The sequence below is a fragment of the Carassius gibelio genome, chromosome B5 (assembly GCF_023724105.1).
Source record: "Carassius gibelio isolate Cgi1373 ecotype wild population from Czech Republic chromosome B5, carGib1.2-hapl.c, whole genome shotgun sequence".
NCBI lineage: Eukaryota > Metazoa > Chordata > Actinopteri > Cypriniformes > Cyprinidae > Carassius > Carassius gibelio.
The window spans coordinates 25,652,559-25,674,314 of NC_068400.1; the positions used below are offsets into that span (position 1 = coordinate 25,652,559).

At 37.1% G+C, this 21,756-nt stretch overlaps 2 protein-coding genes across 2 annotated transcripts; both read right to left on the minus strand.

Moving 5' to 3' along the window:
• Positions 1-10,093: 10,093 nt before the first annotated feature.
• On the minus strand, positions 10,094-12,573 carry gcnt4a (glucosaminyl (N-acetyl) transferase 4a). The gene is made up of 3 exons (XM_052555349.1): positions 12,431-12,573; positions 12,025-12,092; positions 10,094-11,897 (listed from the first exon to the last, which is right to left on the minus strand). The coding sequence occupies exon 3, from the start codon at positions 11,894-11,896 to the stop codon at positions 10,607-10,609; it is 1,290 nt and encodes a 429-aa protein (XP_052411309.1). The 5' UTR covers position 11,897; positions 12,025-12,092; positions 12,431-12,573; the 3' UTR covers positions 10,094-10,606.
• A 165-nt stretch (positions 12,574-12,738) lies between these two features.
• Positions 12,739-19,129, minus strand: ankrd31 (ankyrin repeat domain 31). The gene is made up of 13 exons (XM_052557338.1): positions 18,956-19,129; positions 18,597-18,739; positions 18,349-18,487; positions 17,689-17,765; positions 17,434-17,581; positions 15,929-16,014; positions 15,043-15,841; positions 14,811-14,966; positions 14,588-14,730; positions 13,923-14,121; positions 13,536-13,702; positions 13,254-13,368; positions 12,739-13,082 (listed from the first exon to the last, which is right to left on the minus strand). The coding sequence occupies exons 1-13, from the start codon at positions 19,026-19,028 to the stop codon at positions 12,946-12,948; spliced, it is 2,382 nt and encodes a 793-aa protein (XP_052413298.1). The 5' UTR covers positions 19,029-19,129; the 3' UTR covers positions 12,739-12,945.
• Positions 19,130-21,756: the final 2,627 nt, after the last annotated feature.

The following is a 21,756-nucleotide window of genomic DNA, read 5'->3' on the forward strand; positions in this document are numbered from 1 at the left end:
TAGAAAAAATATTTGCATCACATTTAAAATATAATTATATTTTAATTCATTTCTGAATTGTTTTTATTTTTATAATGATAATTCAGAGAATGAGAAAATCTGAATAAGCCTTACCAGTGTTGTGATAATTATTTTTACGTGTTAAAAATAAATAAGTAATGTAATATAATAAAAGTTTATTCAAATAACATAAAAAAGACCAGACCCCTCGATGCATGTGAAACTTTTCTCCCTCAAACAGCACGCTAGTGTTACTTCTACACTACAGCAAAGAGTATAGAAGTTACTTCTACTTCTGGTTCACCGGTTCTTTTGCGCTCGATGTAATGCCGCATTGGCGATGATTGCCCTTCATTCAAGCCTTTGGTTTACCCGCGCTTATAACATTAGCACAGAATTCAGTTCAGAATCAATCACCAAAAGAATCAGTTCGGTTCAGATGCGCTCTGTGTGTGGGTCTGCTTCACGCTGAATCACGCATGCGCAGTTATCATCAGCTCATCGGTTCTCGAATCGGACGCGTCCGACAGAAACGGTTCTCGGTTCAGTGTATGAATAAATGTCGAAATAATTATTATTTATTATTGTTCTGCGTAGTTTGAAGAGAAACATTTTTGGATCTTTATCCCGAATATATATATTTTTTAATTAGGAAGAGGCTGGGGGGTCAAATGGGGGGTCAAGGCATTTTTTGGCAGGGTCTTGAGACCCCCCAAGACCCCCCCTGGCGCCGCCGGTGAGTACAGCTGATTATTAAACCTGTAGACTGGAAGATGGCAGGGAAGAGTTAATCATTTTCGAAAGAAAATTTCTGTATACAAACAACAACAACAAAAAATAGATATACAAATAATTAAAAATACAGATTTGCATACATTTATATGATTAAAACATAATAAAACCCTCAATAGAGATTTCACAAGTCAAGTCACTTTTATTGTCACATCACCACAGCACATGTGCCTTGGTGAGTGAAATTCTTGGGAGCTTGCTCCAGAAATTGCAGAAACAATTAACATATAACCATGTCAGCCCGAGCTGACATTTTTTGATACATAGCCTACACTTTATCCTGAGACCATAGGTCGGCCTTTCTGTTATATGCTGTAGTCTGTGTTCACTTGTTTAACAGGTTTAGCCATTTTTTTAAATTGTTTAACAATTTGTTTTGAAATTGTGAAAACGTATAGTCACTACAGACAAATTACCTCTAGCCCCAATGACCCCCGTATGCTTATAATAAATAACTGGATTGATGGACCACTGCTGAACTGCTATATATATTTAATTATTCATTTATTTATACTCAACGTGAGGCAATTCTTAATTCAAAATAAAATATATAAAAAAAATCTGTATGGAAAATTCTATATCAACACAGTACTGCTTTCCCAGAATTCAGGCCTCAGTTATGATTTTTGTGTACAGTTATTGTAAATGTATTCAAGAATTACCCAACCTGACACTTATGAGACATTACTCACAAACCATGATTGAACTATAGCTACTTGGATCAAAGCAAAACACCTCAACATGGGAATGTAAATGCTTCATTCGCCCTGTTTCCTCACCATTAATTCTCCTTTCTCTCTTTAAACCCTTCTCATAACTAACTGAGGAATGCAGGCTGAGGCTCACACTGTAGGTTATCTGCCTGTTCTTCTCCCCCACTGACTATCACCCTCTGTGGAGTCAGTGACCTGTAACCACCTGGGCAGGAGAAGAGTGAGGATACATAAGACTTCATATCAATAATTGAAGGAAACTCTGCCCCCTCGTTTTAATTTATTGATAAGCCCACCTCACAATATTCCTCAATTACTTGGCCACCTGCACGCCCACCCTATAGAATGTAGAGGAAGCCATTACAGGAGGTCAGAAAATGATCCGCTGCATCCACAATTGTATCTTTGTGTGGCTATGATGGAGAGTTAGGTGTTAGGTTACATTAGTTTCCTCATGTTGATCATGATAGGGCACATTTCTTTGAAGCTTATTGGAATTGCTCAAACAATAGACCCTTCACAAGCTGTCATGCCGCAATAACTGTGAGGCGCTTCTAGTGTGTCCACCACAGGAATTTGTCCAAGAGCTGTGGACAATTCACTGAGGACATCACATTGTGTAGGAATAGGCATTTCCTGAAGGTTTAAAGAAAAAGGGGCACAAACAAAAAGTTGACAAGCCAGTCTCAGCATAGCATTTTTAACAAGGTACTTTTAGTGGACTTAGCTGAATTCAGCCATACAATCTCATGAGACAACTGATGGGGTTCTCTTTCTATTATGTCTGTTGCTAACAAAGTGAAAATGAACAGACAGTGTCGATTGTGGCATCAAATTAAGATCTGCTCTTGTTGCACCGCATTCTATTTTAGGCGTTTTTACAGTGTTGCGCATTTTAACCAATCACACACAATTCTGTTGAGCTAGGAATTCAATGGCCAATCAGAGGCTTTCAGATGAGTCATCGCTGAAACTCGTCATTTTGAGTGCGCGCGAGTTCTTCGAATTCTCTCATCATAAACAACAAAGCGCAGATACACATACAATATTAGTAAGAGATTAATTTCACATTGTATACAGCTTCAGTGACTATGACAATAGTTTTTTTTCGCGATAGATCGATGTTAGTGATGTCACTGTCTATATATAATTTATTCGCTGTCAGGGCTCTCAAGTTTTGAACTGAGTTCAGAGTGAGATTTTGCCCGCGGTCGCGATGGCGGCAGGGGTTTGATGGGGACGGGTGTCTGATCTCATAAATGACACATATTCTTACAAATAAAATAATATTTATTTAATTCAGCATTTATTTGTGTGTGTGTGTGAGAGAGAGAGAGAGAAAAAATGGTCAGTGCTGTTTATAGTAGGTGTTGGTAGCTGGTTTTGAGGCCAGGGGTTGGTGGCTCCCATTTGAATCACTGTGGTTCCAGGCCAGCCATTTTTCACAGTTCCATCAAGTGCTAAACTGTTCCTGGTTTAGGTCTTGTTTAATCCCACCATGGAGAAAACCCTCTCAGCATAGGTATTTGAATGAGCAAGCACTAACACTAATGCAGCTATTTTAGAAAGCCTCCCTGCTTATGTCCCTCACACCTTGATGGACACAGGAGTTATCTTGTCTGCAGAGCAGACTAAGCACCAGTAAAAAGAGCTGGTGGTTCCCATTGTGATGAATGGTGATCGGGTTGACCACTCCTTCTTAAAGGAACACCTACAGGTGGCTGCTCTACATAACCCTCTCTTTTTCCCTGTTTCCAGTGGGTTCTCCACTGTTTCCTCTATGGTCCTCCACAGTCTCTTCCATGCACCCATCCTCTACTGGCACCCTAACTCCCTCCCCTACTGTATTCTCCACAGCCTCCTCCTCTGACCTAGCCACCTTTTTAGGGAGCTGGGCCCGCATTCATAAAGATTCTAAGAATCCTCTCAGAAAACTCTTAATTTAGCTTAAAAACTTTTACGTAGGAGTCTTAGCTTAAAAGCGATTCGGGACCGATCTGAGAGCAACTCTGAGTAAGGAAAAGACAAAAACGTTTATCTTAGTGAGGAGGCGGGGTTGAACCGGTTGCTATGTATGACACAATCTTTTGAAGACTCTGATTGGCTGGTTGTCCAAGAAGGAAAAAAAAGAGTGATTTTAAGTATAGGGTCTATTCTAATCCTCACTTTAAATTTACATGCGTAATTTTTCCTATTTGACCGTTCTCTCTCTCTCTCTCACACACACACACACACACACACACACACACACACACACACACACACATTATATGTGTGTATATGAATTCTATTTTTTTATTTACCATGCTTTTAATTTCCTATAAGGTATTTGATTGGCTTAGAATGATAAAAATTGTTCCACTCTTTCCAGTTACAGTGATTGCTGTCCTATTTAAGTGGCGGTTTGAGTGTTGGTTTTAATGTATTAAACATGGAATCAAAGCCAAGAAGAGCGAGAAAGCCAAACTGGACAGAGGAACAGTGTTTACTGTTAGCCCAGTTAATGGATGAACACAAGGCCATTCTTAAAGGAAAATTCAGACACAGCAAGGGACAAGAAGCAGACATGGGACAAACTATTAACGGTTCATTCCCCCTGCTTGTGCGCACCTAAGCCTGCTATATTCATAAATGCAGTTTTTTGAGCTTGCAAGGTGGGAATGTCCAGTGGAAACGAAATGAACTGCGACACAATAAGATGTTCTGAAAGTGCTGTAATTGTTTGTGTGATCACTCTGCTTACAGAAGGTTGTGACAGACCCAAATCATCACTATTGCATTGTTGCATGTTCCCAGTTGCCAAATATTGTAATGTAGTGATTACTTTAATTTATATATTAAATTATATTATATTAAATTATTATATAATCTATACCGTCTTATTAACTCATTGTCATCCATTGTCTGCAACACATTTCTTCTGCCTCTTCATCTTTCTGCCATTTTCTCCTCTGCTAAAGAAACTCTTAAGCCTCTTAAAAGTCCTCGTCTGTGCTCATAACAAATTTTACCTTAAGACCTCTTTTAAGGGATAAGATGCTTTCTGAATTACTTTTTTCTTTACTAGGATTTTTTTCTTTAATTTTAAAAGTAAACGCCCACATTTCTAAGAATTTTCTTAGAATTTTGTCACTAGGAACTACTTTTTGCATTAAGATTCTTTATGAATACGGGCCCAGATCTTTAAGAACAAAGCATGAAAGATTGCTCCTTTGCCTCTTCCCTGACATCTTTGAAATAGACGAATGCAATAATCAATATTATACATTGGATAAAATATAATGAAATAGCCTAGGCAAAACGTTTTGAAAATGGGGACCAGGATGAGGTGCAGTAAAAATAAAAGGAAAGAATTTTTTTTTTTTTTTTTAAACTATTATGGATACTGCCATACAAGTATTATGGATAGGCCTATTATAGAAGTCTCTTATATAAAACTGTCAGAGTAGCCCCGCATCCTCTTCAACGTGTAACTTTGGCAATAAAAAAATAATAGTGGGCTAATAATAGGCACAAAAGCTACGGCCGACCACGTATAATGGCCAAAATTGCGTGCGTGTCGGGGTCATAATAACCATCAGACCAAAACATATCTTAGACTGTTTTTAAAAAATGTTAAATTAATATATTGATAAAAAAAAACATATAGTGAAAATCTGTGTCATTGTCTTGACAAGTCTGTAACCGTAACGTTACCTACTTCAGCGAGCGTCTGGATCTGTGTTGCACACGAGCCTGTAAAAATCTTACCCGGATACAGCAATGCTATTTTCTGATTGGCTGATCGGTAGCTATATTTTTTTTATTCGATTAGCAGGTGCGTGTCAGGGCCTTCGGGGAACTCACTTGATTCCTCTACGTTACCTGTTTCACTGTTTAAAAAAATAGCGCCGCAACTTGGTGGGCGTTGTCCTCGTAATGTCTCTGCGTGAGAAATACAAGGTGTGGCGTGTGAGCGTGTGAACGGGTTGAAATGCGTGAGTCTCACGCCCAATGCGTGAGACTTGAGAGCCCTGCGCTGTTCGAAAAATTATCAATTTCTAATGTTTTTATTAAATATACAAATTCAGCCCCGTTAAAACATGTCACCCTGGACCACAAAACCAGTCTTAAATGTCAATTTTTCCTTATTGAGATTCATACAACAACTGGAAGCTGAACAATTAAGATTTCAAGTGATGTATGGTTTCTTATCTGAAAATATTTGGCCGAGATACAACAATTAGAAAATCTGGAATCTGAGGTAGAAAAATATTTTTTATTAGCCAACATTACACCCGTCTGGTTGTTGGCTAAAAAGATGGGTTTATGATGATGTTTAATACATTTGGCTGCTTTTAGCCTTACCCTGGAGTTGGTTCACTCCCCGCCTATGGGTTTGGCACAAAAAATCGTGAGGTCAGTTGGACTGCATTCTGGTCTGGTTTGATGTCATCAGACAAAATAATATGAGACATTATGTTGGTTAGACCAGCAACTTTCTGAGCATATTCAAAGACGGTATCCACATTCCATACAAGAATGACTTGCATAAACACATTTTTGAACAATAGCTTACTGGTAACTTGAATTTCCGGATTCACAGATGATACGCTCCCAGATTTCACCATATGAAGACGTCATTGACTGCATAGCCTACGTTATCAAATCTTATGCGTGTGAATATGTATTTTTATGTTTAACATAAAAATGTTTGAACAATACTGGCAATGCTTGAATTTTAAGGGTCACGGATGAAAATAAAGATCCAAAGGTGGGTTCTGGAGGAGCCTTATCATTCAGTCCTGTCAATAATCGCTGCATGAACTTTTTTAAGCAGCAGTCATTAATAAGCATTCCCAGTGACAATTCTTCCGGCATTCTCCCCATCCTCCGCCTCCCCTAGTCTTCATTTCCTTAATTTTCCCCTCACACCGAACAATCATAGGATGTTCGGGTTTGAGAGCAGGCCAAGTTCATTACCCATTATATCGCAGGACTGAAAGGGCAAACTCGTGAAACACTCCCAGGGACTGACAAATGAAGACTTCTTACTGACCGACTTAGTATATATTAAAGGCAATACAATCGAAGGCGTATCTATATATACTCAAGCTTACTTAAGTAAATCTGTTGCTGGGGTTAAACATATTTTGACTTACATAAAATGTTTGAACAATGCTAGTAACACTTGAATTTCCAGATTTACTGTTAATACACTCCCAGCTTTGGCCTAATGAAGACGTCATAGACTCATAATGCATGTATATCTAATGTATATCAGTTTATTTACTCAAGCTTACTTTAAGACATTTTAATTCTGTCTAACATATTGCTACATCAGGCTGAATATTAGCCTACAACAAGGACCCGCTCAACATCTAGACGCTAGTCTGGTATTTGCTGGTAAAAGCTGAGGACTGTAAAGAGGAATGCTTGAATTTTGATGACTCAGAATTTTTTTTTTTTTTTTTTTTGCCATGTCGTAGGGGCACACAAGTTTATGCTGGAGGGCTGCAAACAGGAAAGGAGAATAAAAAGGCTCTTTGTTGCAGTTTGGTTGGTTCGTCTGGCTGACTTCAGGCAGGATGCTGAGTGACGGGGCTAGTCTTGCAGTCAGCATGGCTCTGCTCATCTGTCATGGACCTCCATCACCAAGTCCACAATAGGCATGATTATAGATGTGATTATGGCTATGACAACATTGTTCAGAGAGCATAGACTCAGACTTATTATTCATGGAAACTGTTTTGTTTCTACAGGTTTTTCAAGTTTATTGATTTTCTCAGTACTCTCAGTAGTCAATGCACGATGTGCGTCACTTTTTTCTTTCAGAGTGGGCGAGGCCAGTTGTAGTCTAATGAATGTGTTTACATTGTGGACAAAGGCTTGGTGCTATCACATTATATGTGAGACCAAATTATTGTTTTTGTCTGACTAAATGTAAGTCATGAGTGCCTAGTGTATTTAAGCACATCAAAATGGCTAAATATAAGATATGAACTGACCAACATTAACTTTTTTATTTAGCAAACCACTTTTTGCATCCAGAATAAAAAAAAATATATATATATATATTTTTTTTAAACGCCTATATAATTGAAGTAAAGATTGTTTTGTGGAACTTTAGGAGGCTACCGTAGGTAGCGTACAGTAGTCAGTGTAAATTAGATTTCCCACTATAGTTTCTTTCTGGCAGAGGAAACACCTACTCAAGGTTGTGCTAATAATATCACATCTGTAAATAGCACTAGCATAAATAACAAAGAGGTGTGGGCTGCACATTAGTACAATAGACGACCCCTCATTTTGGACTTTCCTAATCTTAGGTTCTAAAGTCTTTTTAGCAACTTTATTAATAAAACTGTAATGATGCTACACTTAAGCGCCTGTCTTTTTATTCATGGGATTTTCCACAAAGACTGAGGATATTTACTCTGTGGCGACAAAAATGCTCTTGAAAGTGGAAATGTTGCAGCTATTTATAAACTGCCATGTCACCGAAAGGAAATGGGCCATGCTTACTTGGCCTGTGTGGTAATGGTTCAATAATATATTATAATGGTTAGAAGAATATATATGGTTATGTATGACTACAAATGTTAACATGCAAATTACATTTTACTTTCACAGTGAATCCACAAAGCCACACTGATGAGTTATTTTACTTTATGAAAGTTAATTACATGCTTGTTCAGTGTATGCGTTTTATTCATGCCAAGGCAGAACTAAAAATATAAACCATGACTGGAAATACAAGGTTACAATAGGTTAAGAGTGTTAAAAGCAGATTTGTATGTTGACAAGCAGGGCATCATTTCAGCCTAATAGCATTTGCGAAACGTCTATCTCTGGGCAAGAGGCCAATTTTCAAACACTGCTGTCTGTTTCCTGTTTTTCAACCAGTTTAGCATTTAGTGTTATTCATTCCTTTTTTAAAACCATAGAGGAATGTATTTTCTGTTGGAAGAGACTTCCTCCTATCGGCCTTTCAGAAAACATGTTGTGACTTTGGGTGTTCCCTACTTCTGTTTTCACCTAGAATGTGGCAGGCTTTTTGTAAAGTAGATATACATGTAATTTTTCCATACTGCGCATGTTCCATGAACTGGTTAGTCAGATTCAAACTGTTAATCACAGAGCAGTAATAGATATTAAGTAAATAAAACGTACACAGAGGGGCTCTCTTTACTAAGTTTATCAATGGGGACTCTTGGACATAAGAAAAAGAGGTTTTAATGGTAGGCGTCCACATTCCTGGCTGCTTTGATTAACTTACATGGTCAGCACTACGACGGAGTTGCATGTGCTGGTCAAACTGCATTTAGATTAGGAAAACTGAGCCCTGCTGGCTACCTCAGTGGTCAAACATGCTGTACAGTTACGTCTTTAGAGTGAAAACCTTTCAGAAAAGTAGGTTCAAGATCTCTGTTTCCAGCACTCTGGTAAAGAACAGAGACAGATTGGCACAGGGCAAACTCAGGACATTGACACTAACTACTTAGTTTAAAGTAAAAATCAACATTTAGATTTTTCATTCAGTTCCCAAAATAGTGAAAGGACTGCTTTCCACAAGCAAACTTTAAAAATGGCTGTTTTTAAAATGTCTTATGGGACATATCAGTTATAAAAAGTGGCTTTTGGGAATTCACTCTTGTTGTATGCTTGAGTGTCTTGTTGCAGTGAAAGTTTGGGTGCTTTTGTTCAGCCATTGACTTGTTGAGCCAAGAAATAAAGGCTTTCTTATTGGTCTTGCATCTCCACTTTAAAGACTGCTATGAGTTTGCCCAACTTTATGTCAGTTGACACACTGTGGATTCAACAAAGTGTACATTTTAATACCATCTTACTGCAAACATGAAAATAATCTTAATAAAAAGATAGTTTTAGGGTTAAAGATAAATAAAAGCTTTGAAGGTAATGCAGATATCCAGTTTAAATTAGTGACGTAAGCAGCACAAAGTAAACCAAGTTATTTCATAAGCCTTCTTTAACTATTAATATTTAAAGATTATGTTGCATCGCAGAATCAAGGGTCTTGTTTTAATATAAAGTCTAACAGCATGAATTTAATTGTGAGCCTGTTTGTACAACAATTCAATTAACAAGAAATAAATATCAAGCTACTTAGTATTTTAAACACAATGTTGCCAGTTATTCTGTCTATTTCAGGCCACCAACCAAACCAGTTAAAAACTAACCAAAGTGTAATTAACTGTTACTCATCTAAAATGTTGCATGCACTGGTGGCATTCCTGAATGGAACAGCATTTTTGAACAAATCTTCTTGAGTGAATGATTCAACAACTTGCTTCATGAACCTAATGGCTAAACAATTTAACCTGCAGAAAGAGCGACTGAAAAACTCACACTGACAAGTCTGTATGTAATGTGTATAAATCTACAGAAGTATAAGTAGTATTTTATGTTATGTATAATTTAGCTTCTATCAACAATTATGAAAAACAACAAAGCCAATGAAATTTGAAGACCGTAAGAAACTATTGTTTCATATTTACAACACTGAGAAAAAGCAAATATACTGTGACTTTTGAGTACACAGGTGTGACTGTTTCACTGTTACAATAAGAGAAGGAGAAAGACTCAAGTACTATAGCTAAATAGCTTTATTTGAAACAGTCAATAATGAAGGTACATAAGAGATTTTCGGTTATTATATAAATAATTGTAAAATGACACAACATAACCCTGGCACTGATACAGGCATTGTTTTAAGATGACTACTTAAAAACTACTAATTTAAAACGAATTTCAGGTGACACTCACAACTGAAGCCCTAAGAAAGTTCCCACACAGACTGATTCAGTAAAAAGATTGTCTACATGCATCTCACTGGATTGGTTTAAACAAATTTAAATATATAAATATTTCATAGCTTAAGCACCTATGAATACATCTTTGGTCAAGTTATAAAGCAGAAGCCGAAAGGCAAACCCATTACCATACTGACCTAGCTTGAAGTGGATGGGAACATGTTGAAATATAAATGGCTTGGAAATACAGCTAACTTTTCAGTCAGCTGGTGCTTTGAATGAACATAAGTGCAGCAGCAAATGTGCATATTTACACCAAAGCATGGCCCAAAATGTTCGGCCTTTTTTTTAAGACACTCTTTTCAGGCATTGTTGATGCTGCTTCTCCTCAAGTTTCTCTTCAAGACATTTAATAATGACAGGGTCAACCTTGGGATCAAACTTGTTTGCAAACCAATGGCCGTCCTCCAGAAGCCACCGGAGCTCTGCCGCACCAAAGATGCAGACACTGCGTCTGTGTATGCCGGTGCACTGTGGATACAAACGCCCTTCAAGATAGTTCCATTTAACCAAACGTGTCCTACTCTTCAGGTCTGTAACATCAGGCTCAGATCTCCCGATCTCTCCAGGAACTCCAGGCACCCTGGCCATCGTTGCCCAAAAGTGCTCATCAGGAGAATATGTGTCAGCAGCCCACTGCAGAAAATCCTTTGCCAGTTGATTGGTCATAATATATGACACAAAATCACGTGTCAAGACAAAGTAAGCGCTCCCGACAAACATCTCGATGTCGTGCGGTGGTGGATCTTTAGCAATGTCTGTCTTAACTGGCATTTTATGGTATTCGTATGACACGTCTTTCAGTTCATACCGAAACTGAAATCGCTTTTTTTTCATTTTGCTGGGCCTGCTTGATTCAAGCATGTTTGCACCGTTCAGTTTACTGAGCTCAGTTACCAGCTCATAATTGGACTTGAGCGGAAAGTCTTGGCCACACAGATTGATAACATACTTCCATTTGACCTCTGAACTCAAAAGGTCTGAAAGGCAGTTGAGATCTGCATTAAGTCTGGTAATATGTGCATACTGAACGGACTCAATTTTAGAAGCTATGAAGACATTCGGAAAACATTTTTCCAAGTTCTTCATTGCTGCAATAAATTTGTTTGAGGACTTTTGGTCATAATGAATGCAGTAAATATTGTTAGGTGTGTAGATGGCTCGAAGAATCCTTTCCACCATAGCGCTGTTCTTGTGCACCACTAAAGAGTATGCAATCGGAAAGCTGCATTCCTCATCTGTTACAATGACTTCATTATAACCCCTTTGTTCGATGTAGTTTTTGCAGTCTTCAGTGAAAGAAACAATACTCCCATCATCGACTTCCACGATGTTTTTACGTCTTAACTCCAATGACTTGCCAATTTCCACTGGTTCCAATTCATAAACGGCTGTGCAGTTAATACCATTCAGAGGCTGAGTTCTGGGTGATTTATGTGTAGCTCCATAGGGCTCGATGTAAATACTGTTGTCCATTGAAATCTTGATGTACACCAGCTTCAGCACGACAAACAACGACACAACAAACACATAGAACTTGCATCTTAACCAGTGTAAGACAGCACATCTTCTTTTCATTCTGTTGGCAAAGTAAAACGGGTGTTATAAATAAGGCTGACATAATCACTCAAATCCTTTACAAAACTATTCAGCAAGGAAACTGTATCAGCTCTACCGTATCATATGACTCAAGTGGACTTGCCTACCTTGTACGCTGGCGGTCTTTTGTTTTGTGTCACTGCCATCAAACGTTTCTCAACATTACAACATATGTCTGTGTGACAGATGAAGAATAACAGATGTAAAACATTCGGTTCCGAAAGGAATTAATTAGCTAATACTGCTGAAGTTGCCGCACGGTTTGAAGACCGGAGACAGATTTTAAACAAAGATACTTTCAGTACAAGAAAAACTCAATCATTCGGCCGACAAAAGAAAAGACTTTACTTGTTTTTATATGTTCGAAACTCCATTCAAATAATGTATGAACAACGTATAGAATTAAGAAAAGAGTAATTGGACAACTGATTTTTGCCGTCTGTAACAACTATGCGATGGAGATACAAATGAATGTCGTGTCTATCTCTAAATAATATAAACCAAGATACTTACATCTGCTTTTAAGATAGCGTGGAGTCGTTCCGTCAGTCCGCTCAAGAGGAGTAAGTTCTTGGACTGTTGACTTGACTAAATATTTTTTTTTTTTTGTGCAGTCTGACTCAAGAGCAGCAGTATGAGGCGTGAACGCCAGGAAAGTCCTGTCCGCCCACTCGCATAAAAACCAAGTTTCTGTGGTTTCCTAGCATCACAAGCGAGTGTTCAAACACACAAACTCATTTAGAAACGCGCTGATAACGGCTGGGGTTCACACAGCATATTACTTGGGTAAAATAAATAAAAGGAAAGGGTCATGTGTTGACTTGCATTTTAATATCAAGACCATCATCTTACAAAAGAAACTTAGTTGTACAAAAACATTTCAAATATAGTCTATTCGTACTTTCTAAACAACAACTTGAATACAACACTCTTCCACTTTATAAACGTTCTAACATTAAAGGTTTTAACACTGAAATGGTTTTCATTATTGCTCTAACAGGCACTTTTGTGCTACACGAGCAATTTTCTTAAGTTTCAAAGGTCCACTCCTCACTCTGGGCAAAGACATCCCAGTATCTGTTCATCTCGTGGTTTGGAAAAAACTCCTCATCGCTGACCAAGCGAATGGACCTGATGTTCATGAAAACGTCATTTTTGGATGACTCTATTGAACAAAATGAATGAATCATTAGTATTAACTAGACAGTTATTTCAATTCAAGTTTAGAAAATCTCTGTGGCATGCAGTCAATTAACATGCAACATTACCTCCACTTATTCAGTAAAAACTAGGAGTAGCAAGTTTGGTCCTATATCTACATATCGAGTTGGCAAACCTTTTATAGCAGGTTTTGATGGACTGTTGTTGAATGTGCAGGAATGGGAATGTACTGATCCTAGAGGTGTTTTCTCTGTATTTAAACAACTTGACTTGGATTGATACACAACCTGCTAGGATAAGAAAAAAGAAAACAAGTTAAATTTGGTTTCAATATCACTACTAAACACATAAAAGTACTGAACTCACAATTCAGTATTTTTTCGTCATGATTACTTAGCAGTTTTAGTCATGCATCAGAATGAACAGCAGCTCAACATTCCTCACAGTTGTCTTGTACCTTTTCAAAGGCAAAATCAGAGATGACAGGACCCGAGGACTGACTCTCCAGGACTGATTCAAAACATTGATCTGGGAGGAGGAAGACTCTGTCACGGGCATCACTGACAGATCCATTTTCCAAAAGAGAGGCTTCGTAGCTACAAGCTAACACGTCCTGATCAGCATCTGACAAATGATTTATAAATTAGCCTACCTTAAGTGTCATTTCTAAATGATCATACCAATGTTGAATGATTCCATCCCTAATAAGGCAGTTCAATTTGCTATTGCCACTAAAATAGATGTTTGTTCCTGCCGACTGAGAGGTTTGGAATAAGATGAAGGAGAGTTAATGATGAGATCACTTTTTACTGTTTTTCAAAGTCTTCCATGCAGACTTTTTTACCTGGCTGCATGTGCTCTGCAGCCAAAAGCTGGGATCCCTGTTTGGTAGTGTCAGTTGTCCAGGAAGGTTTACGAAAAGGTCCTTTAAATGTCAAAAGCAGCTCTTTGATGCTTTCATGTTCTGCGAGGTCTACCGCATTCTGTCCCAGGATATTCTTGTCATGAGGGCTTGAGCCAAACTGAAGGAGAAGCCTCACAATCTATACATAAAACATCAAGATCAGAACATTAAACTGCTTTGAAAGTGCATTTACATTTGAGTACAGAGTGTTAGTGTGAATGAGCTGGTGATGTCATGGGAATCAGATTGAAACCTAAAGAAATATTACTCTGCTCTTACACTTGATTACCATTCAGACTGAAATAATAGAGCTGTAGCTGCAATTACATAATTCTTGCTATAACACAAGTAGTCCAGCAACAAAAGAATATAGTGCACGAGTTGCTTGAGCTACATTTATGGTATTTTTTGTCTTTTTAAGAGACTGACAGCCTCTGATCACTATATTTTTTGTATGGAAACGCATGTAATGACATGTAGTTGAGTAAATACTTAATTAAATAAAATTGTTTGGGGTTAATGACTGGAATTAACCAGTACACTAACAAGGGAGGGAATCTGACATTTAAAATTTGGACAGATCATAACAGAAGTAGAGAAGCAACCTCATACGACCCCGATGCGACAGCATCATGCAGCGGGTTACATCCATTTAGCCCTCTACTGGTGACATCAGCCCCTGCTTCCAAGAGCTGCTCTGCCACATCTACAAAACCTCTGCTACAGGCCTCATGAAGGGCGGTCCATCCTGTCCACCCAAGACATCATGAAAGCGTTAAAAATATCAAAGGAAATAATGTATCCTTACCAAGGCAAGGAATTTCCCACCTGCATGATCTGATACATTAACATTGCTTCCAGCTTCTATCAAGACTTTGACCATTTGCAGGTCTCCTCTGATGCACGCCCGGTGAAGCTGAGTCTCGCCTACACTATTTCTCTTGTCAAGATTTTTCTGAGTCATTTTAAAACATGTCTTTGGTCCTGTTGAGAAAGGACAATATATAAATGAACATGTTCTAAATAGTGATGATAATTATGATTGACCCCAAGGCATTACCTGTATTCAATCCCTCTGCGACATTTTGTCCTCGTCTAAGCGGCCTTTTCTTCTGTTTCGATTTCTTTTTCTGACTTTTCTGAATGTCAGGGGCATTGGACCACTCCACAAAAGTGCAGTCAGAATCCGCTGAATCTCTAACTATATGATTCTCGACAACAATGCATGGTTTAGTATCTGGGAGTTGTTTGTCGGCTGTGTCTAATTCCTCTAATGGTTCATCTTTCTCTGACTCCTCTGGACTGCAGGTTAATCCTTGACTATGGATTATGGCCGTAAGCAAAGACAGTGAACCAGGGCTGTCTGAGTCAAACATTTCTTCACTCTGTAATGTTGATTTAGTCACTGCTCCAGATGGATGTCCATTAGCGACTTTTCTGAATGTCCCTTGTAAACATGAGTCAATTAGTTCATTTAAATGAAGGGGCAGTGAAGAATTGCTGCATTCTTGACTGCTGTTGTGGTTGGTGCCATTACAGCACACAGTTTCAGATTGAATCTTTTGGTAAACCTCAAGAGCTGACTGTTGTTCTTTATTCTGCTGAAATAAGGGGCCATCTACTTCTTTTTTACTCTCAATGACATGGTTTGTATCAAAGTTGAGCAAGTATTCCAAAAAATCTTTTTCATTTTGAATGTCATGTTTTGTTCTTTTGAGCTTTTTCTTAGCAATGGCAGAGTCATTATCATCCCTAATATCAGCCCCATAATTGAGTTGACAGCCCTCTGATATTGTCTTTCTTGTTGAGGGATCTTTATATGAATCTTCACTTCTTCTCTGAATTGACAAATCAGTAATCTGAAATAATCAGTGAAATAAACATGCTGAGCAGGTTTGGATACAATGCACGTGGCAGACATTATTCTGTGTTAAGGAAACACTCACTGCATTGCTATAGTCATGGAAAGAATGTGAGCTGGTCTTCTCAGCTACCAAACTGCCATCATTCATCAGAGTTTCACCAGCCTCCCCTAAGAATAATAAATAGAAACAAATAAAGATAAAATAAAAACTAAAGGCAAAAATATTTGTCACCCTCAATGCTGTATTTTGTTTACAAAGAAAATAATTTTTCATGAGTCAACTGTTTAAATCTAATTTCTTTATTCTGGAAACTCAAAGAAACAACCAAATTGTGTCTTACATTAAAATCTTAAAAAGGCAAATTAGTAGATTTACCATTATGAAATGTAAATTACATACAAAACTGCTTACTTCACACAACCAAACAAATGTACTGTAATTAATGTTAAAAAAAAAAAAAAAGTAAATTGATGCAGAATTCCAATATTTTGAACATATACACATGTACATTTTATAGTATATTTTTTATTTGTATCATATAGTATGCACCCCAAATTATGTAAAATATAAAAAAAGAGTACTTAGTTACATATAATAACCCAATATTTAAGTGTATGTATATTAATTTCAACTGAATGAACTTATCATATATTTGACAGTCGGTTCTAGTGATGATGAATAATCTTCTATATAATCCACTGTAACATTACTATCTTGAACCAGTGAGGGACCCTGGCTACAGAAGTCCTGCTCTCGGTTCCTCACAGGACAAGGAAGTGAGGACACACAACACCCCAATTCACACTGAGCCTCACATTCGACATGCTATCTAACAAAACCCAAAATGCTAAATTTAAAAAAAAAAAATTATATATAATATTATAATAATACTTTTAAACTATATAGACTGTTAATTATGTGCCTCCACAATTACTGTGAGCAGTGTAATACAGTCTGTATGTGCAGCATGCTTCAAAATGAATGTGCAGTTATTAATCAGTCTTATTTTATTTTCTCATATAAGAGAATCAAGCACATAAGGGACTAATTTTAGAAAATAAAGTTGTGGGCAAAACATGACTCAATTTGATAACTGTATTGCTTGCTAATGTGCCATTCTAACACTTCCTACTGAATATGAGAGATGCTGAGGTGGATATTGTCACTTACTTGGTGCAAAAAAACTACTTTCCTTTTGTTAGCAATTATTGTGGATTTAGCTCCCAATCAAAATAAACTTTAATTTTATTTTTAAATATAATTTTATTTTTAAAAAAGAGATGTTATTGCAGCCAAACAATTTCATTAGCCTTCACATTCAAAATAATTAGCCTTACTCCATGAGGATGAGTTTAACACTTAATACCCTCTAAAGAACTAATTCTTTAGAGGGTTCTGGTTTAAGCTGGCTAACTTAACCTGACCATATCATTGATCAATACAACATCAATTGAATTTTAAGGAGTCGGGTAAATGTGTGTGTTCATTTTAGTGACTAGATTGTCGAGGGGTGCATGTTTACTGTTATTAAATATTACATGAGTCATATCTAGTTCCCACATCCCTTGACTAATGTAGAGGAGAACCTTGAAGAGAGGCCTGAATGGAAGGATCACAGCTTGGTTGTCCATTGCTTGGACCAGGAAAGGGTTCAGCTTCACCAGACTGCGGGCTGCTTTCATGCTCACTTGTATCAGCAGTTCCTGTTGATTTCTGAAGAGGAGTTCTTGTGTCCTCAAAGTGAAATGATACAAAAGTAACTGATCAGTAGTCAAATAATGTAATGATGCCACAGTCAGTAACAGCAGATTTTTTTATCCAATGAAACATCTTTGACTTACTTTGATTGAGTTCTGGCAGTTTCTTTGGCTCATACTTGGATTAACAGCAGAATCAGTGGTGCTGGGTGTATTTTTATCTATTTACAAATACAGTGAAACAAACCACTTTTTACTATTTATATTTGATGTTTTGTATTCTAGGATATACGATATACAGTATATATTATTGAACACCCATTATTGTAGGGTTTTTTCAATGTCTGTTCTCTAGTTTATAGTTTATATATTATATAAACTATATTATATTATAGTTCATCATAGTTTTATAAGTTGTGTTCAGCAGTGGTTATCAGTGGGAAATGGCTCTGTCAGACAACCAAAAATAGGACAAATCATGGGAGCCAATTTTACATGAGCATCTGTTACACTAACAGCCAGTTTGCTTTTAACAACATTCTTTATGATTATGACTGAGTACACAAAGCATGGAAAGGCTCCATCAGCAAAAAAAGACTAGCGGACAAAAACTAAATGTTTTCAGTGAACATTTCTAGTGAGAAAATGAGAAGATTCCCTCTTCCAAGAGCAACTGGCAGGATGGCAACATTCAGCTGGAGACTAAGGTTGGAAAATAAATATTGCCTATTTCCCAGGTGTACACATTATTTTGTCCAACCCGTGTATATTACATTTGTTTTGTGTATGCCACAAGGTTTAGACCTGGATCACTTTTAGTCTTCTGCAGATATTTCTCCACCAGTATATACACAGATCTTTCTGTGGTCATGTCCATAGGAGTCATCCCTCTGTCACTCTTTGATAATGGATCAGCACCATACTTCAGAAGTAGCTCTACTATCTGTAAGCATAAGTATTCAATATAATGACTATCACAGTCTGTGTATAGTATTTTATATAACTAGTGTTCACTGAAGGTACATCTGAGTACCATTATGCAATTTACACACCTTGTAATACTGACACCGAATGGCATCATGTAAAGGTGTTATTCCATCAACTCCTCTGCAGTCTACTTCGGCTCCAGCTTCGAGTAAACTTTCTGTCATGTCGTACTTGTTTCTCTGCACTGCCTCGTGGAGTGGAGTCCAACCTGAATGTGAATAGACCTTAATGTTCAGAAGTGTTGATCCACAATGCCATCAGGTGGAAAGTGTGCAAACTTCAACCACTGGTCTATAACTAGGGTGCCAAATGAAGCTTGTTTGATGATTCGAATAAAAGTGTAAAATATGCAGTGTCCTCCAATAAAATGCATTAGAGGTAATGAACAATCTTATGTTTTATGATTTCCTCCAACATGCCATACCTGCATAATCCGGTATATTAACAGAAGCACCCTCTGTGATCAAGTCTTTGACGTCTTGAATGTCTCCCTTCATCACAGCTAAATGCAGCTTTGTCTCTCCAAAATGATTGCGTTTGTGGATGGACTGGAGTGATAGGACTTTCCCTGATTTCTGTTCTGTAGTGCCTTGGCCACTGAAACCTAACAAACAGAGTTTAAAGGTGCATATATACTTTTATCAAGAAAGTTTCATTTCTAGCATGGATTCATCATTCTGTACACATGCTGTAATGTTTCCCGTCCACACTGCACTGAGCTAAATTTGTGTGGTCAGGTTTGAACACTTGCCTGGACTAATGTAAGGCTCAGCGGTTACTGTTGGTGCATCATGTGTAGGCAAAGGTGTATTTAACTCTTTATTGCCTGAACTCTTCTTCCTTTTAGATGGCAGTGACCTGAATGTAAACAGCAAACATAACATTCATTTTTCAGCGAATTTTGAGCGAATTTACAATGTATAAAACATTTATTTAGCATTTTTTTAATTGAATCAACTTTTTTAAAATCACAAATTATATTAGCAGCTTAAAAGGTTACACTGAAAAGTTGGATTAGTGTGTCAAAGTTCCAAAGAGTATCTTGATTTTAATTAGTTACCTAGAAATGAATTTTACATCATAACATTTCTTTGTTTTAAAATGTTCACAGTGTTGAAGCATTATTCTTATTAAATATATTTATTTATATACAGGTTTAAATAAGATTTTGAATCTCAGTATGGTTTTAGACCCTACTGTATGTTTTAGCAATTGACAATCTGAAAGGTACTGTGTGCATTTATTCCTGATCCTGACTGACCTCTTTTTAGTGTTCCGTAGTTGAGTGTTCTTCATTTTAGCCAATGGATCAGTTTTCCCCCCAAAAGTTTTGCTGTTTATTCTCAATGAACAACTCAAAGTTGGCACAGCCTGCTGGTGAGAAGCATCCAATGAGTCTGTGCCGTGCATGGGAATGGGTCTCAACACTAGGGGGCAGAAATTACATAAGAATGAGCCCAAGACCAGTCACCAGAAATCTGAACTGCTTATTGAATCTCCAAAACCATGAGACCGTATGGATCGGCTGTGGCGTTAACATTTGAAGAGCTATACATCTAGTTGTATATCTAGCTATATATCTAGTTGGCTTTCGTGGATATTATGGAGCTTGTTTAAAGTTGAAAGGATTGTCTTCCAGACTGTGTACCTTCACTGTGTTCCCTTTCTGAGGACCTTTCTTCTTTAGTAATACGAGCTTGAAAACTACTGATGAACACAGAGCAAAGCAAATTATTATGTGAATTTCACACCTGAATGCACATTTGTTTCATGAATAAATAGATGTGCAAACCTTGCAGGATTTATTAGTGGATCCATAGTATCATGGGTTTGCTTGTAATAATAAAAAAGAGAATTCAACAACACGTAATGTACTTAGAAATGCTTGAATTTAGATTTGATCAAGATCTCAGCATGTGACGTCTAATGTAATATACCTGTTTTGTTATGGATGTCTTTCTGTTCTGTCCTGTGCGATATTGCAGGTCAATCTGAGGTGAAATCTCTGTCAGAGACTAACGTTAGTTAAATTAACTTTATTACAGTTACTGTAAAGTGAATGGCAATACATTTAGTGGTGCTCACTAAGACCGATTCAACCGGACTTGAACCGATTCTAAAATAAAAGTGAAAAGCGAATTTCTCAAGAAATACCCGCGAACGAGATTAGTTTGACTGAAATTGCAGCTCATGATCATACCTTCACTGATTAGGACACGATGAGAGGCGACAGTGGGGGTTGAGAACTGATGTTCTGTCAACATTAACCTAACAATAATACATGAAAAAGTCGTTAGCATTGTAAATCTATCACTTTCGCTACATTTAACGGGGCAGTACATGGGAAATGTTAGCCGTTATCGGTTGACCTGCTGAGGTAAAAGCTGTGGTCGGCTTCAGTGCTGTCGTCGTCCGTCGCGATGGTCTCCTCCTGCTCTAAATCCATATTTGTTTGCACTGAACAATACGACACACGTCTCGTTACATTAGTAATACTCAACAACTGTTGCTATGGTTTTGTGTTATAATTTAAGTGGTTTTTTTTCTCGGCGGCAAATTGGGTTGATAGTTCTAATCTGATTGGTCACAGCAAGATCTCATTTGACAAAAAAAAAAAAAAAAAAAAAAAAAAAAAAAAAAAAAAATATATATATATATATATATATATATATATATATATATATATATATATATATATATATATATATAAATCATTTGATATCATCCCGATCATTTCTGATTATAAAGAGATTAGGAATCATTCATAACTCAGCTATTCGTTCAATCATCGTCTTATTGATTTTACTTTTAAATGTGCACTATTTCATTCTTAAAGATTACTTCAAAAATAAATAGTATTTCCCTTTGCTATCGGACATTAAATATATAAAAATAGAAACAGGGCATTTCTACAATGACACCAATAGCCACTTTTGTTTATTATTGAGTTAAAATTCTTGTAAATTTAGTTCTGAGAAGAGTTCTGAAATGCAATTGTATCGGCCTGCAAAACGCTAGTGATATATGAAAAAGTCCACAATGGCAGGGCAAACATCTATATACTTACTGACTAATTTTATTGTATTTTTTATTTTTTTTTATTCTTAAATGTTTCATGAAACAAAACCTACATTAGATGCGACAATTGTTGTTGATTAAATAAGGTTAGCCTAGATTAATTAACGGTATGATAAGAAAATGGTAATTACATTACTCTTTCCTATT